Genomic DNA, 15,640 nt, shown 5'->3' with positions numbered 1-15,640 from the left:
AGCCACTGCACTCTAACCCAGGCGACAGTACAAGACTCTGTCCCACCAGGCGTGGTGGCTCACACCTGTAATCCCAGCACTTTGGGAGGCCGAGGTGGGAGGATCACGAGGTCAGGAGATAGAGACCATCTTGGTTAACACAGAGAAACCCCATCTCTACTAAAAATACAAAAATTAGCCAGGCATGGTGGTAGGTGCCTGTAGTCCCAGCTACTCGAGAGGCTGAGGCAGGAGAATGGCGTGAACCTGGGAGGTAGAGCTTGCAGTGAGCCGAGATCACGCCACTGCACTCCAGCCTGAGCAACAGAGCGAGACTCTGCCTAAAAAAAATAAAAAATAAAAAAGACTCCATCTCAAAAAAAAAGAATGTCCAGAAATTTGATCTCTACTCCTGTTTTTAAAGAGTTACCCCTACCCCCAGCCTTTTTTACAGAACTCAACAGATGCAAATGTACTTAAAAGGAGAATGTCAGGCAGTCTAACAGTAAACATAAATATAAGCTGGGAATGGGGAGAAGATCCATTATCAGAAAGAGACAATCCATCATGGTTCCTGCAGGAGCTGCCTCTCTCCAGCCAAGGCCCAAGGGGTGGCAATGAGTACCTTCACAGGCAACCAAGTCCTGAGCAGGAGGTCCCTGCTGATGGAGTCCTTCGCTAGTAACCCTGCCCCACAGAATTAAGGCAATCAGACAGATTATCTTTCTGTTCCCTAGTCCACCAGTCTGTCCCCACAGGGCCCAGGCAGATACCCTAATCTGGAAACCCCTGCATCTGGATCCACTACAGGTCAGGCTAGAGTCTTTCTTTCTTTCCCTGGCCTTCTTTTTTTTTTTTTTGAGATGAAGTCTCGCTCTGTCACCCAGGCTGGAGTACAGTGGCGCAATCTCTGCTCACCACAACCTCCGCGTCCCAGGTTCAAGCGATTCTCCTGCCTCAGCCTCCTGAGTAGAGGGTACTATAGGCAGGTGCCACCACATTCAGCTAATTTTGGTATCTTTAGCAGAGATGGGGTTTCACTGTGTTACCCAGAATGGTCTCAAACTCCTGACCCCGTGATCCGCCCATCTCGGCCTCCCAAAGTGCTGGGATTTCAGGCGTGAGCCACTGTGCCCGGCCTTTTGCATATGATTCCAGTCTACTTCAAACTCCCTGCCAATCCAGCATAGCCCATAACAAGGCTATCCCTCCCTGCTCATACTGCTTACCACCCCACACTCCCTTCCCCACAACCCCATCATGTCCTCTCCTCCCACCGCACCCACACACACAGAGGAAGGGGAGGAAATCATAGGAGTAGCTTGGCAAGATTGGGCCAGGTGACAAGACAGAAGCCCTAGATTTAATGAGTAAGTGGCAGACTCCTGACACTGAGGTCCACAAACACTCCTACCTTCCAAGGCCCTTTCCCCCAGAGACAGCGGCTGGCAGAGATACTCAGTGAGAAATCGGTTTTAGGAGGTGACGAGCAGGAAAGATTACTTCAGCTTGTGAAAGCTAGCTTAGAAGAAATAATATATACTATGCAAGAGTTCAGACTGCATAAAAGTCAAATGTACGATAGTTAAGATCCACTCAAAGCAGCTACTTATACGAACAATGCTCATCTGGGTGTGTAAACCCTAGAATGTTCTTTTTTTAAAACCCTATTTAAATCCTAGTAGTTGTAGTTTCACTTTTGCCTTCAGTATATCATAATGATATTAACATATCAATCACAAGCTCAAAAGTTCTAGGAGCTAAAGAATCTAGGAGGGAATAAACAATGTCCTCACTGCTCTTCTAAACAATTCTTCCAATCTCCCAATCTGTCATTTCTCTAAACGCCCAAGAAATAAAGATACGCGAAAATAGCAAAAACAGGCCAAAATTTATTTTAAAGTTGAATTCTGGTTTCAAAATTATCCCATCCCTCAAAATTTCACCTAAAGAAGACATTTCATAGCAGCAGCAGCAATATATATACCAAAATACAGTAGAATGCATAGGAAGGTAGGGAGAAGGGGTCCAACAGTTAAATTAGAAGATAGCAACAAAAAGCACTTTTGAATTGAAGCTACAAAATCCCAGGAACTCACTGGATATTGAGTCCATGATATCAGAGAATTACAATCTGAATTTACAGAGTTTCAATCAAAAGACCATCCAATATCATCTAAGAGTGAAAAGGACACCATACTCTCTGCCTTAGAATGAAGTAGAATTAAATGGCTTTTCTCAAAATCACAATGCATGACAAAATGGCAGAATTAGGAACATCCAATTACCATGATGCCTCCTTCATACCTCTTTTCACAAACAGAACAACTGGCTGGGCACGGTGGCTCATGCCTAAAATCACATTTTGGGAGGCCCAGGTAGGAGTACAGCGTGAGCTCATGAGTTCCACACCAGCCTAGGTAACACATAGAGACTCTGTCTCTACCAAAAAAAAAAAAAAAGTAGCCAGTCATGGTGGCACACAACTATGATCCCAGTTACTTGGGAGGCTGAGGTGGGAGGATCCACTCGAGCCCAGAAGGTCAAGCTGCAGTGAGCCATGATTGTGCCACTGCACTCTAGCCTGGGCAACAAAGGGAGACCTGTGTCAAAAACAAAATGTAGTCCCAGCTATTAGAGAGGCTGAGGTGGGAGGACTGCCTGAGCCCAGGAGATCAAGGTGGCAGTTAGCCATGATTGTGCCACTGTACTCCAGCCTGGTGACACAGCGAGACCCTGTCTCAAAAAAAAAATTAAAAATTAAAAAAAAAAAAAAAAACTCCATGATGGCATTCCTGGAGCATGTAAAATGATTTTTTGTGATTGTGGCACACAAAGTTATTTGTAAACGATCATCCATCGTCTTTTCCTTGTGCACAGTGCTAAATAACATCTCCAAGGGAGGCCGAGGTAGGTGGATCGCTTGAGCCCAGGAGTTCGAGACCAGCCTTCATGGTAAAACCCCATCTCTACTAAAAATATAAAAATTAGCCAGGCGTGATGGCATGCGCCTGTAGTCCCAGCTACTCGATGGGGCTGAGGCAGGAGGATCACTTGAGCCTTGGGAGATCAAGGCTACAGTGAGCCATGATTGCCCCACTGCACTCCTGCCTGGACAAGAGAGTGAGACAGTTTCAAAAAAAAAAAAAAAAGACTTCAAGTTTTATCTTTTTCTTCTTTTTGCAAATTTTTTTTTTATGTTTAGCATCACAGAATAGAGATTTCAGGCATTTGTAAATTAACATGAACTTAACCAATTATCTCAGGATAGCTAGAAAAGGAAAAAACCAAAAACAAAAACATGATGATCTTGGGGGCAAATTGCTACCTCATAACCTATGCATTTTTAAATGCTCCTACAAAAAAAAAAAAAAGCACACATCCTAAGGAACTAAATCTACTAACCTCTACAATCAATGTGATACATGGTTTATCCAATCTTGACAAAAATCCTCAGGATCACCAATGGTATGTTCATCCACTCGTACAAATGCAATTGTATAAAGAATCTATTATTTAGAACCAAAAAAATACAATTAACAGACGTATATGCATAGCTACCATGTTAAGAAAAAAATAAAGCACTTTTCATTTCTTGCTAGATATTTGATGCCCTGCTTTGCAAATTCAGTATGAGGAAAAAAAATTGTAATGACTACCAAATTTGAAAAAGAATAAGGCATATGTCCACAAACCAAATTTACTGAGAACATGCTAATACTTCAAAAAATACACAGCTAATGATTCGCTGAAGACTTAAAATCTCTAATACCAATGCAACATATTTTATCATATATTTATATGTGTGTATATATATCATAAATATATAAACTGTTACATTAAAGTTAGATGTGTTTCAATTATACAATAGTTTTATAAGAAGTGTTACTAAACATGTATACATGTTTTTAGCACATTACATATGAGAACGTAAACGGCTGACAGACATAACCCTGGCCACCGCTGTCCTCTCTTAGCATTCTTCATCTCCTTTCTCTGATTATCTTCCTCTCACTCTTAAATATGTATATGCATGGCCCCCAGTCAGCTGCCTGTGAAGAATATGCCCATTCCCACAGCTCTACCATGGGAATCATTCCCACACTATCTCCCTACCTTCAGAACCAAGGTTCCCACACACCTGCAATCCATGTGCCAAGATGTGCTATCTCTTCCCATTCTTAAAACAATCCTGGCCAGGCACGGTGGCTCACGTCTGTAATCCCAGCACTCTGGGAGGCCGAGGAGGGCAGATTGCTTGGGTACAGGAGTTCGAGACCAGCCTGGGCAACATGGCCAAACCCTGTCTCTACAAAAAATACAAAAATTAGCCAGGCGTGGTGGCGCCCACCTGCAGTCCCAGCTACTCAGGAGGCTGAGGTGGGAAGATGGATTGAGACCGGGAAATTGTGGCTGCAGTGAGCCAAAATCACACCACTGCACTTCAGTCTGGGTGACAGAGAGAGATCCTGTCTCAATAAAAAAGAAAGAAAAGAAAAAAAAATCTTGTAAGTTTTATTATCTCATTTTACAGATGAGAAAACCAAGGCCCACAAGTTAGGTCCCTTGTTGAAGAACACAAGAAGTATCAGAATCAGGATTCAAAACTGTCTTTGATTCCAATTCCAGAGGTTTTAGCCACTACTCAAAACAGTCTCCCTAAACAACATGGGGCCTCAATAACTCAACCCATTCATTCAACAAATAATCTTTCTGCTGAACAGACTACGTATCTGTGGAATCTGTTCTCTCTTTTCTTCACTTTCCTAAATCTGTCTAGAGGCTGCACTCTCCCTTACTCCTCCACTTTCTAGTCTCAGGTCAGATTTAGATTCATCTCTAACTCCTTCCTTCTTTAATAACCCTCATCTCGTTAGCCAACAATTTCTCCCTATTTTAGGGATTTTAGATTATATTAACTCCTTGCCAAATCCACTTCCACTGTCCCAACTCAGAGCCTAAGTTTCTTTTTACTTCGCCACTGTGATACCCTCCTAATTAGTCTTGCGGCTCTTGGTCTCAGGATCCTTGCAATCAGTGTTACACCACTGCCATCTGCTACCCTTATAAAACAGACCTACTCATGTTATGCTCCTGCTTAAAAGCTTTGATGGCTCTCTACTGTCTATAGAACAAAGTCCAAACTAGTTCTGTTGGCATTCCTACAACACACTGGTCCCAACCTATCTCCACATCATCATCTGCTATTATACTCCACACCAAAAATAACAATAATTTATAAGAGCTTAAGTGTTTATACAGTACATTTTCACATACATTAATTCTAATAATACTATGAGTGATTCTTGTCATTCCAATTTTAATAGGAAGAAACTGAGACTTGCAAAAGTAAGGTAATTTGTCCAAGATCTCAAATCATAAAGGCAGCATGGGCCAAGTCTCAAACCACACAGCTGATCCCCTTTCCCAGTACTTCACACAGCACCCCCATTCCCATCACAACAGACTTACTCAGCGGTTTTTGTTTTGCATATTTTCTTATCTCCATATCTCAGCTCAAGCTATTTTTCCTTTAGCCTCAAATACCATTCTCATTTCTCGAGGTTTCCAAAGAACTGTGTTAGGCAGTTCACTTACCATGCTTTGTATAAGTTATTTATATTTGCATATAAATCTGTCTCTGCACTGAATTATAAGCCCTCTGAGGACAGCACCATACATTATTTACTCAATTTTAAAAGTCTGCTTATTGAATTGAAAAAATATGTGGGCAAAACAAGCCATATAAGATGGGAAGCATCAAGGCCAGGCCTGAAACGAGATCTCAGCAACAGGGATCAAACCATCTGAGAACACTGGCAGTGACGTGACTTCAATTTTAACATCTATCTTCTGAACAAGGTCAATGCTCCTGTGCCAACTATTCTCACTGACACTGGCCTTTATTACGTATTATAGTTTACTGAAAGCATAATTCAAAACAGAATGTGGTGGGCCGGGTGCAGTGGCTCAAGCCAATACGGGAGGCCGAGGCAGGCGGATCACTTGAGGTCAGGAGTTCAAGACCAGGCTGGCCAACATTGTGAAACCCCATCTGTACTAAAAAATACAAAAAGTAGCCAGGTGTGACAGCACACGCCTTGTAGTCCCAGCTACTCAGAAGGCCGAGACGGGAGAATCACTTGAACCTGGGAAGCAGAGGCTGCAATGAGCCAAGATCGTGCCACTGTACTCCAGCCTGGGCGACAGTGAGACTCTTGTTTAAAAAAAAAAAAAAAAAATCAGAATGCAGTGAAAGTAAAAAAATCAGAATGGAAATTAATTTTAAAAAAATAGAACTTTGGGAGGCCGAGACGTGCGGATTACGAGGTCAGGAGATCGAGACCATCCTGGCTAACACTGTGAAACCCCGTCCCCGTCTCTACTAAAAAATACAAAAAAACTAGCCGGGCAAGTGGCGGGCACCTGTAGTCCCAACTACTCAGGAGGCTGAGGCAGGAGAATGGCGTAAACCCGGGAGGCAGAGCTTGCAGTGAGCCGAGATCCGGCCACTGCACTCCAGCCTGGGCGACAGAGTGAGACTCTGTCTCAAAAAAAAAAAAAAAAAAAAAAAAAAAAAAAAAAAACAGAAATATCCGTGGCCATTTTCCATCTTAAATTTCCGATTTGGTTAAGTAACCAAAATGTAAATGATACAGGCTTGCCTTGGCCTTTCTACAAAGATCAGCTCAGAAGCCTGTATTCTGGTCATTTAAGCAATTAGCTCTTAGGGGCTATTTCACCATGGCCACAGAATCATGTTCAACACACAGCTTCCCATGTCTCATCCTCTAAAAGAGTCACCAGGAGTCCCAGCACTAGCAGAGGCTCTCTCAGAAGACACTTGACATGCTGATTATCTGGCCAACTTTTGCAGCTGAAGTTTCCCATAGCTATGTCAAATGGTCAAATTGAATAGTGCATCCTTTAAGATTACACGTTGTTGCTCCTTCATGAGTCGCCTTTATCCCAACGAAGACCAGATTCTAAGGATGCCTTACTTATAATTATAAAGCCCAGAATAAGAAACCACTAAACAGCTGACCAGGTGAAAAGTCTCAAATGCTTCCTTCCCTGTCGGAAATCTCTCAACCCACTGCTGAAATATTAACTATAATGTCAACTTTTCCATAAAGTGGCAGAAGATAATATTAGCAGAAAAACTAGCCACATGTCTTACACTGAATTTCATTTCATTTGCAATAGTCATAATCACTCTAAGCATAAGAAAAGAAAGCTACAGGCTCTGACCTTAACTAATTTACAAACTAGATTTCAGAACTGCCTTTAACAGTCAAAACTAATGGTTTTCTTTTTTGGCAACTTACTCAAAAATCTACTATGTTCTGTTCAACAACATCGGAATATTTTTTTCTTTTTTCTGAGATGGAGTTTCACTCGTTTCCCAGGCTGGAGTGCAATGATGTGATCTCAGCTCACCACAACTTCTGCCTCCCGGGTTCAAGCAGGAGTCTTACTCTGTCGCCCAGGCTGGAGTGCAGTGGCACAATCTTGGCTCACTGCAACCTCTGCCTCCCAGGTTCAAGTGATCCGAGTAGCTGGGACTACAGGCATGTGCCACCACAACCAGCTAATTTTTGTATTTTTAGTAGAACCAGGGTTTCACAATGTTGGCCAGGATAGTCTTGAACTTCCGACCTCAAACCTCAGGAACTCCAAACCTCAGCCTCCCAAGTAGCTGGGATTACAGGCATGCGCCACCACGTCTGCCTAATTTTGTATTTTTAGTAGAGATGGGATTTCTCCATGTTGGTCAGGCTGGTCTCGAACTCCCAACGTCAGGTGATTCACCTGCCTCAGCCTCTCAAAGTGTTGGGATTAAGCGTGAGCCACTGCACCTGGCCTTTTTTTTTTTCCCTTGAGACAAAGTCTAGCTCTGTTACCCAGGCTAGAGTGCAGTGATGCATTCTCAGCTCATTGCATCCTCCAGTTCCCGGGTTCAAGCAATTATCCTGCCTCAGCCTCCCAGGAGTCTGGGACTACAGGCGCATGTCAAAACACCCGGCTAATTTTTTTGTATTGTTAGTAGAGATACGGGTTTCACCATGTTGGCCAGGCTGGTCTTGAACTCCTGCTCTCAAGTTATCCACCAGCCTCGGCCTCCCAAACTGCTGGGATTACACGTGTGAGGCACCGCCCAGCCCCGACTGCCACATTTATACACTAAAGAAGGTTCTTTCTGGATACTGTGCCTGGCCCCGATTGCCACATGTTATACACTACAGAAGGTTCTTTCTGGATACTAGTTAGACACCGAAAAAAAAAAAAAGCCATCTTGATCTTGTTATGAACTATATATTCTCCCATGCAGGAATAATACAGTAGTAGTAGGGCAGAATTAATACAAATTTTGGAATCAGAGAATCTAAGTTCAAGTTCTAACTCTCTAAGGAGGGTAGCTCTACCCCGAGACAGTAACAGTACCAAACTCACAGGGTTGTTTTGAGAATTCAATTAGTTGATACATGCAAAACAATGAGAACACACAGTAAACACACAATACATAAACAGCTTTACCATTATTCTATTATAATCACTGACTCAAACATGAAGTTTGTGAAAGGATAACAAATGCTAACAAGTCTCAGCCCAAAATTAACCTGCCTATTTTTGGCAACCCTTTTTTTTTTTTTTTGGAAACAAGGTCTCGCTTTGTCATCCAGGCTAGAGCGCAGTGGTATGATCTAGGCTCACTGCAGTCTTGACTTCCTAGACACAAGCCATCCTCCTCACTCAGCCTCCCAAGTAGCTGGGACTACAGGCGCATGCCACCACACACAGCTAAATTTTATATTTTTTGTAGAAACAGGGTTTCACCATGTTGCCCAGGCTGGTCTTGAACTCCTGGACTCAAGTGATCTGCCCGCCTCGACCTCCCAAAGTGCTGGGATTACAAACTTGAGTCACCACATCCAGCCTTCTGGAAACTTTCATGCTCAATGATATTACTCAAAAAAATAAATAAATAAATAAATAGGCCGGGCACAGTGGCTCACGCCTGTAATCTCAGCACTTTGGGTCAGTTTGAGACCAGCCTGGCCAACATGGTGAAACCCCATCTCTACTAAAAATACAAAAATAAGTCGGGCACGGTGATGCGCGCCTGTAATCCCAGCCACTCAGGAGGCTGAGGCAGGAGAATCGCTTGAACCCAGGAGGCAGAGGTTGTAGCAAGCTGAGATTGCACCATGGCACTCCAGCCTGGGCAACAGTGCAAGACTCTGTCTCAAAAACAAAATAATAAACAAATAAATAAATAAAAGAGAACTCTAACAGTCAGTTTTGCTTCTCCTACAAACTGTGGTAGCAGACATAACTGAAAGTTGAAGATTTCATTTAAATTGATGTGACGTAAATTACTTCAAGTGCAAGAGGGAAGATGTTCACTTGAAATCTATAGAAATGCAGTTTTACCAGCTACACATCTCAAAATAACAGACTTGGGAATCACAGACGATATTACTTTAGTATTATCCGTATCATACAGTCACATATTTTGGTCCTTCCTTATCTGTTTAAACATATTCTTCCTCTTCCTCAATAGTACTGTAATTCCTTTGGCGGGCTTTGGTGTCTCTTTTGTACCCAACAGCAATGATAAACAACAGTCAAACGGTTGGATTAAGGTAACATCTAGCTGAGAATCTGGCAATGCATCTGATTTGAACTGTTCATCACGCACACTCTGACCATGGTGCAAAGAGGTAAGATGGCCTCAAGTATGGCTGTGACTGCATACTAGAAGCTGAGGACACGGGGACTACTTTCCAGCTTCAGGACCCAGGGGACCTAAGAAGCCTGTTTCTCTCTCCAAAAAGCAGCAATTACCTACCTTTCAGGATTATTCTGAGGAAAAATACATACAAAGCATTTAAAACAATGCTGGTGCTGAAATATTTAGGGGGAAGGTGTGTTGATGTCACCAGTTTACTTTGAAATGCATGAAAAAAGATGGAGTAATAAGTACTTAACACCGCTGTACACTTAAAAACTGTTAAGGTAGGCAGGGCGCGGTAGCTCACACCTGTAATCCCAGCACTTTGGGAGGTCATGATCAGGCAGATCATGAGGTCAGGAGGTCGAGACTAGCCTGGCCAACGTGGTGAAACTGTCTCTACCAAAAAAAAAATTAGCCGGGCGTGGTAGCAAACACTTGTAATCCCAGCTACTCAGGAGACTGAGGCAGGAGAATCGCTTGAACCCAGGAGGTGCAGGCTGCAGTGAGCCAAGATCACGCCATTCCACTCCAGCCTGGGCGACAGAGCAAGACTCCGTCTCCAGAAAAAAACAACAAAAGAAAAATTGTTAAGGTGGTAAATTTTATGTTATGTGTATTTTATTACAATTTTTTTTAAAAAGTTAACAATTAACAATTGGCCAGGTACGGTGGCTCACGCCTGTAATCCCAGCACTGTGGGAGGCCGAGGCAGGTGGATCACGAGGTCAGGAGTTCAAGACCAGTCTGGCCAAGATGGTGAAACCTCGTCTCTACTAAAAATGCAAAAATTAGCTGGGCACAGTGACAGGCGCCTGTAATCCCAGCTACTCAGGAGGCTAAGGCAGGAGAATTGCTTGAACCCAGGCGGCAGAGGTTGCAGTGAGCCAAGATCGCGCACCACTGCACTCCAGCCTGGGTGACAGACTGAGACTCCGTCTCAAAAAAAAAAAAAAAAGTTTAACAATTTTTAAAAATCTACTGAGATGGACAAATGACGAAGTTTGCTGTAATAGTAAATATGATAAAGTTATTCGACTATCAATTGCAGAATCTAGGTGGTGGGTACATGAATGTTCACTTTCAACTTTTCTGTGAGTTTGAAGATTTTTTTTACAATAAAATGTCAGTGGAAGAGAACAATGCTGGCATCTAGTAGTTTGCTTTTACTATCATCTACTAGTCATAAATAATAGAAAATATTTGGATAATTCTCTCCTTTTTTTTAGTAAAATTCTTAAAAGCACTTTTTTTTTTTTTTCTGAGACAGTCTAGCTCTGTTGTCCAGGCTGGAGTGCAGTGGCACGATCTCGGCTCACTGGAACCTCCACCTCACAGGTTCAAGTGATTCTCCTGCTTCAGCCTCCTGAGTAGCTGGAACTTCAGGCACGTGCCACCACACCCGGCTAAATTTTGTATTTTTAGTAGAGACAGGGTTTCACCATGTTGGCCAGCCTCGTCTTGAACTCCTGACCTCAGATGATCCACCCATCTCAGCCTCCCAAAGTGCTAGGATTACAGGTGTGAGCCACCACACCTGGCCAAAAGCACATTTTATCAGCATCTCCTATTTCACTATAGCCATTCTAAAACTAAAAGTGGTTTATATGAAACTTCTTTTTTTTTTTTTTTTTTTGAGACGGAGTCTTGCTCTGTCACCCAGGCTGGAGTGCAGCGGCCGCATCTCAGCTCACTGCAAGCTCCGCCTCCCGGGTTTACGCCATTCTCCTGCCTCAGCCTCCCGAGTAGCTGGGACTACAGGCGCCCGCCACCGCGCCCGGCTAGTTTTTTGTATTTTTAGTAGAGACGGGGTTTCACCGTGTTAGCCAGGATGGTCTCGATCTCCTGACCTCGTGATCCGCCCGCCTCGGCCTCCCAAAGTGCTGGGATTACAGGCTTGAGCCACCGCGCCCGGCCAATATGAAACTTCTTAACCAGTGCACACGTATATGCTTTCAAGTTAAATTATTCTAAGGTATCAACTGCCACGTATTCAGTCTCTCCTGAAGAAATACAGAAACCAAGTCCACAGGTATCTGTGGCTGATGACTGACAACTTAACTGAACAAAACAAGAAGGCAAGGATTGGAATTATCTGTTCCTAACTTTCTTAGCTACTAGAGCCAGGAAATCCCTTAACTAACAGCATCTTAACCAGTACCTGAATGTACAGAAGCACACTGCATAGACACAAACACTTCAGCCACTTCAGAATATCCAATTCTTCCTCTAGTTTTGTTCCCCATTCCTGCTAGCAATTCAGACTTTAATGTGTTTGGTGCTACAACAGGAACTCAGATGTCATACAGCATAGCAACTGAAAAAAAATCAGACCACCTCACACCCATCAGGATGGTTACTAGTGACAATAAAGGTAAGCGTTGGCCACGATGTAGAGAAATTAGAACCCTGTGTATTGTTGGTGGGAATGTAAAATGGTACAACAACCACTGTCAAAAACAGTACAGTGGTTCCTTAAAAATTTTAAACTAGAATTATCACATGATCCAGCAATTACATTTCTGGGTATGTACCCAAAAGAACTGAAAGCAAGGTCTCAAAGAGATATCTGTACACCCATGTTCACAACAGCATTATTCCCAATAGCTAAAACGTGGAAGGAACCCAAGTGTCCACAGACAAATAGATGGACAAGGAAATGCGGTATATACATACAAGGGAATATCATTCAACCTTTAAAAGGAAGAATTCTGACACACGCAACAACATGGATGAACCTTGAGGACATTATGCTAAATGAAAATAAAACCAGTCACAAATTCTGTATGATTCCATTTACACGAGGTACGAAGAATACTCAAAATCACAGAGACACAAAGTACAATGATGGTCGCCAGGGGCTGAAGGGAGGAGGGAATGGAGATTTGTTGTTTAACGGGTATCAAGTTTCAGTTTTGCAAGATGAAGAGTTCTGGAGATGGATGGTGGTGATGATTGCACAACAGTGTGAATGCACTCAATCCCACTGAACTATACACTTAAAAATGGCTAGGACGGGAAATTTTATGGTATGTGTATTTTTATCACAATTAAAACAAAACATGGAACTGATCTCAGAAGGCCTGGTGGTGCTTCCACGTGGAACCGACAGAAGAGCAATCTATTTAGCCGGCTTCTATCTCTAATCGCACCATGAGACCTTGTCTCCTCCGACTCTCCAATCTGCTGAGGATCACACCAAGTGTTTACTTCAGCTTCAAAAAGAGCAAACAGTACTCCTGCTCCACCAGTTCTGTGTCAAAGCAGCAAGGAACTTAATCTCTCCAAACCTGCCTCCTCTTTAAAACAAGGATAATTCCTACCTATCTGCCTCACAAGGTTGCTATGAGGGCAAAAGTGAGATCATGTATATAAAAGTGGCTTTAAACTGACAAACACTAGAGAAACATACATTACGTGTATAACTACTTTCATATGGAAATTCAGAAGCGGCTTTAACAACGTAAGCTTCATAAAGCTTGCAACACCTCACCCATGCTTTATTCCTTTATTCCATTTAAAACCCACATCATCTCCAAATAACACCTTTCTTGTTTTTGCCATAAACTGAAGGACAGCACTGGGGCGGGGGGGCGGGGGGGCAGGAAAGAAAACCCTTGGGTGGAAAAAAAAAAAAAAAAACTCAAAAGGCAATCAGAAATTATCTCACATGTCCTATGTCCTATGAAAATTCGGTATTTATGATCCCAGCATGGGCCCGCGGCGCCCCGGAACTACACTTCCCACAAAGCATCGAGGCGAACCCCGGCGGCGGGCGGGGCGGCCTGGGATTCAGGGTGACCACCGCTCTCCCCAGACAGGGACCGCCGTCCCCGGGAAGGCTGCACCGCGTACGCTCGAGGGGGCACTAACTCTCCTTTCTGAAAGCGCTGTCACCCCGTGGTTTCTCCTGCGGTTCGACCGGCGACCCTCTCCGCCCTCCCTGCTCCACCTGAGGGTCACCGCCTATTCGTGACCTTTCGGCTGATTACTAGAGTGTCACAAAAAGGCACCTTCTCCCCTTTCCCGAAAGCTCCATTTCTAGAACTCGCCCAACCGTCGGGGACCCGGGGCTAGGAGGGGTCAGATGGGACGGGTGGACACTGCCCGTCACCCCGGGGCTCCGGCCCTCCCGCCAGCCGAGGCTCGGTGGGCAGGGGGCCGGGCTCCCCCCACCCCGGGCCAGGGCGGATCGCGGGCAGAGGTGGCTCCGCCCGGGGCTCCAGTTTCAATTTCGCAACGTGACGGTGCAAACCTGAGGCCTACAAACGCCAGCGGCGACGGTCCGCGCCCCGCCCGCCAGCCAGGCCAGGGCGCCCCAGCTCCCCGCACGCCGCGGCCGCCGCCCGCCCACCGGGCCTGGCGCCCCAGCCCTCCAGCCCAGATGCGGCCGCCGCCCCCCGGCACCGCGCGGCGCCCGTTCCGGCTCGCGGCCCCAGGTTCGGCCGCGGCACTTACTCAGCTCATCCTGGGAGGCGGAGGCGGCGGCCGCAGCCATGTTGCGCCGGGGAGGGAACGAAGGAGGGGCTGGGGGGGCAGGGCGCGGCCGGGGGGCTCGCGGCTCGCGGTGCGGCAGGGGCCGCGAGCCGCCTCCGGTCACTCGGCGCGGACCGCGCTGTGCCTCGAGGCCCGCCCGCCCGCCGCCGCCGCCGCTGCCGCCGCCGCCTGCGTCCTCCGCGTCGCGAGCGTCGCTCTTCGCTGCCCCCGCGAGCTCGCGACTCGGGCGCTCCCGCAGCCTCGCGCCTCTGCGGAGCCGCTGCCGCCGCCGCCGCCGTCTGTGCGGCCGAATCCCCGTGCGCCAGGCCCGCGCGGCGGCTCTGCGACTCCGCGCCGCGCTCGCCCAACTCACGCCGGTTTTATATTTAGAAAGAGCTGAGCCATCCTCCCAGCGGCCCCCCCGCCGGGCCCCTCGCGCGCCCGCCCGCCCTCGCTCGCTCGCGGCTCGTCCTGCCCACCTGTCGCCGCCCGCCCCGCGTGCGCTCCCCGCGCGGACTCGGCACGCGGCGGCCTGTGCGGGCGGCCCGGCCTAACTGCCCCAGCGCGCGCGCAGAGCCAGCCCACCGCGGCCCCGGCGCGGGCCTCTGACCTGAGTCGGAGCCGGTCTCCATGCCGCGACGCTACACTCGGCGCCGCGAGGTGAGGGCTGTGGAGTGAGGCGTTCGGCGGGCCGGGCCCCGGGGAGCCGCGCGCCGCAGTCCGTGAGGGGCTGGGCCGAGCGGGCCCAGGCTGCCCTAGCGGCCGGGGGAAATCCTCGAGGCGGGGCCGGAGCGCCCTTTTCCGAGGTCTGCGGCTGTCACGTTGGCTGGGCCCGACCTGGGGAAACACGCCTGTCCAAAGGAAGAGACGTGGACTCAGAAAAGTAGAGCCGGGCTCGGAGTCGGCGGGAGGAAGCCCCGCCCTGCGCCTCCCGCCGAACTTCTCGGCCTCGGCGCTGACTCAGTCCCGGACGAGTCCCTGCGCCGCAGCGGCCCCTGACAGCCCGGTCCTGGTGTGGAGGTTACTGGTGCTCCCAAAACGGCTAGCGAGAGTAGGGGATCCACTCAGCCCTGCAAAAGTTAGATGAGCCAAGATTCCTAAAGTTCACATGGAAGTATCTATGCCTATGCGAGCTTTGACATTTTGTTCAGGTACTCTACGTTCTTTTCGGTCACGAGAGTGATTCATTTTCGATATGCTCATTTTAACTTTCTGCCTTCGCTCTGTCCGTGAGGTCATGTACACTTGCAAAATGAAATTCAAATTCAGGGGTTGCATAATTGCTGTACTTTAAGTGATAGTACTGTCATAACAAATTAGATACAAGATCAGATACTTTTTTAATATAAGAAGAAGAAATCAAGTCTTAAATGGATTGAAATTGCATTTATTCCTTAAAGCAGAAATCTATAAAGCCGTAAGTAATGTCTTGAAAATGGAGTATGTGTC

The 15,640-nt window shown here is 46.4% G+C and overlaps 1 protein-coding gene across 7 annotated transcripts in view; it reads right to left on the bottom strand.

The window, feature by feature from the left end:
- The window catches only part of ECPAS (Ecm29 proteasome adaptor and scaffold), a 125,407-nt gene extending 110,331 nt beyond the window's left edge, over positions 1-15,076 (bottom strand). The window contains exons 1-3 of one of the 7 annotated variants that reach the window (XM_077968343.1): positions 14,802-15,076; positions 4,121-4,288; positions 3,385-3,488 (exon numbers count right to left, since the gene is read on the bottom strand). In XM_077968343.1, coding sequence (XP_077824469.1) covers positions 3,385-3,406 — 22 coding nt within the window. In that variant the 5' untranslated portion in view covers positions 3,407-3,488; positions 4,121-4,288; positions 14,802-15,076. Of the gene's footprint in view, positions 1-3,384; positions 3,489-4,120; positions 4,289-14,173; positions 14,233-14,670; positions 14,748-14,801 lie in introns of those variants that run through there. The other 6 variants (XM_077968342.1, XM_028834989.2, XM_015117108.3 and 3 more) reach the window with 6 other exon arrangements.
- Between the last annotated feature and the right edge of the window lie 564 nt (positions 15,077-15,640).

The sequence above is a fragment of the Macaca mulatta genome, chromosome 15 (genome assembly GCF_049350105.2).
Source record: "Macaca mulatta isolate MMU2019108-1 chromosome 15, T2T-MMU8v2.0, whole genome shotgun sequence".
In the NCBI taxonomy this organism is placed as follows: Eukaryota; Metazoa; Chordata; class Mammalia; order Primates; family Cercopithecidae; genus Macaca; species Macaca mulatta.
Note: the sequence above shows the minus strand (reverse complement) of the source record. Positions and strands in the feature narration are given on the sequence as shown.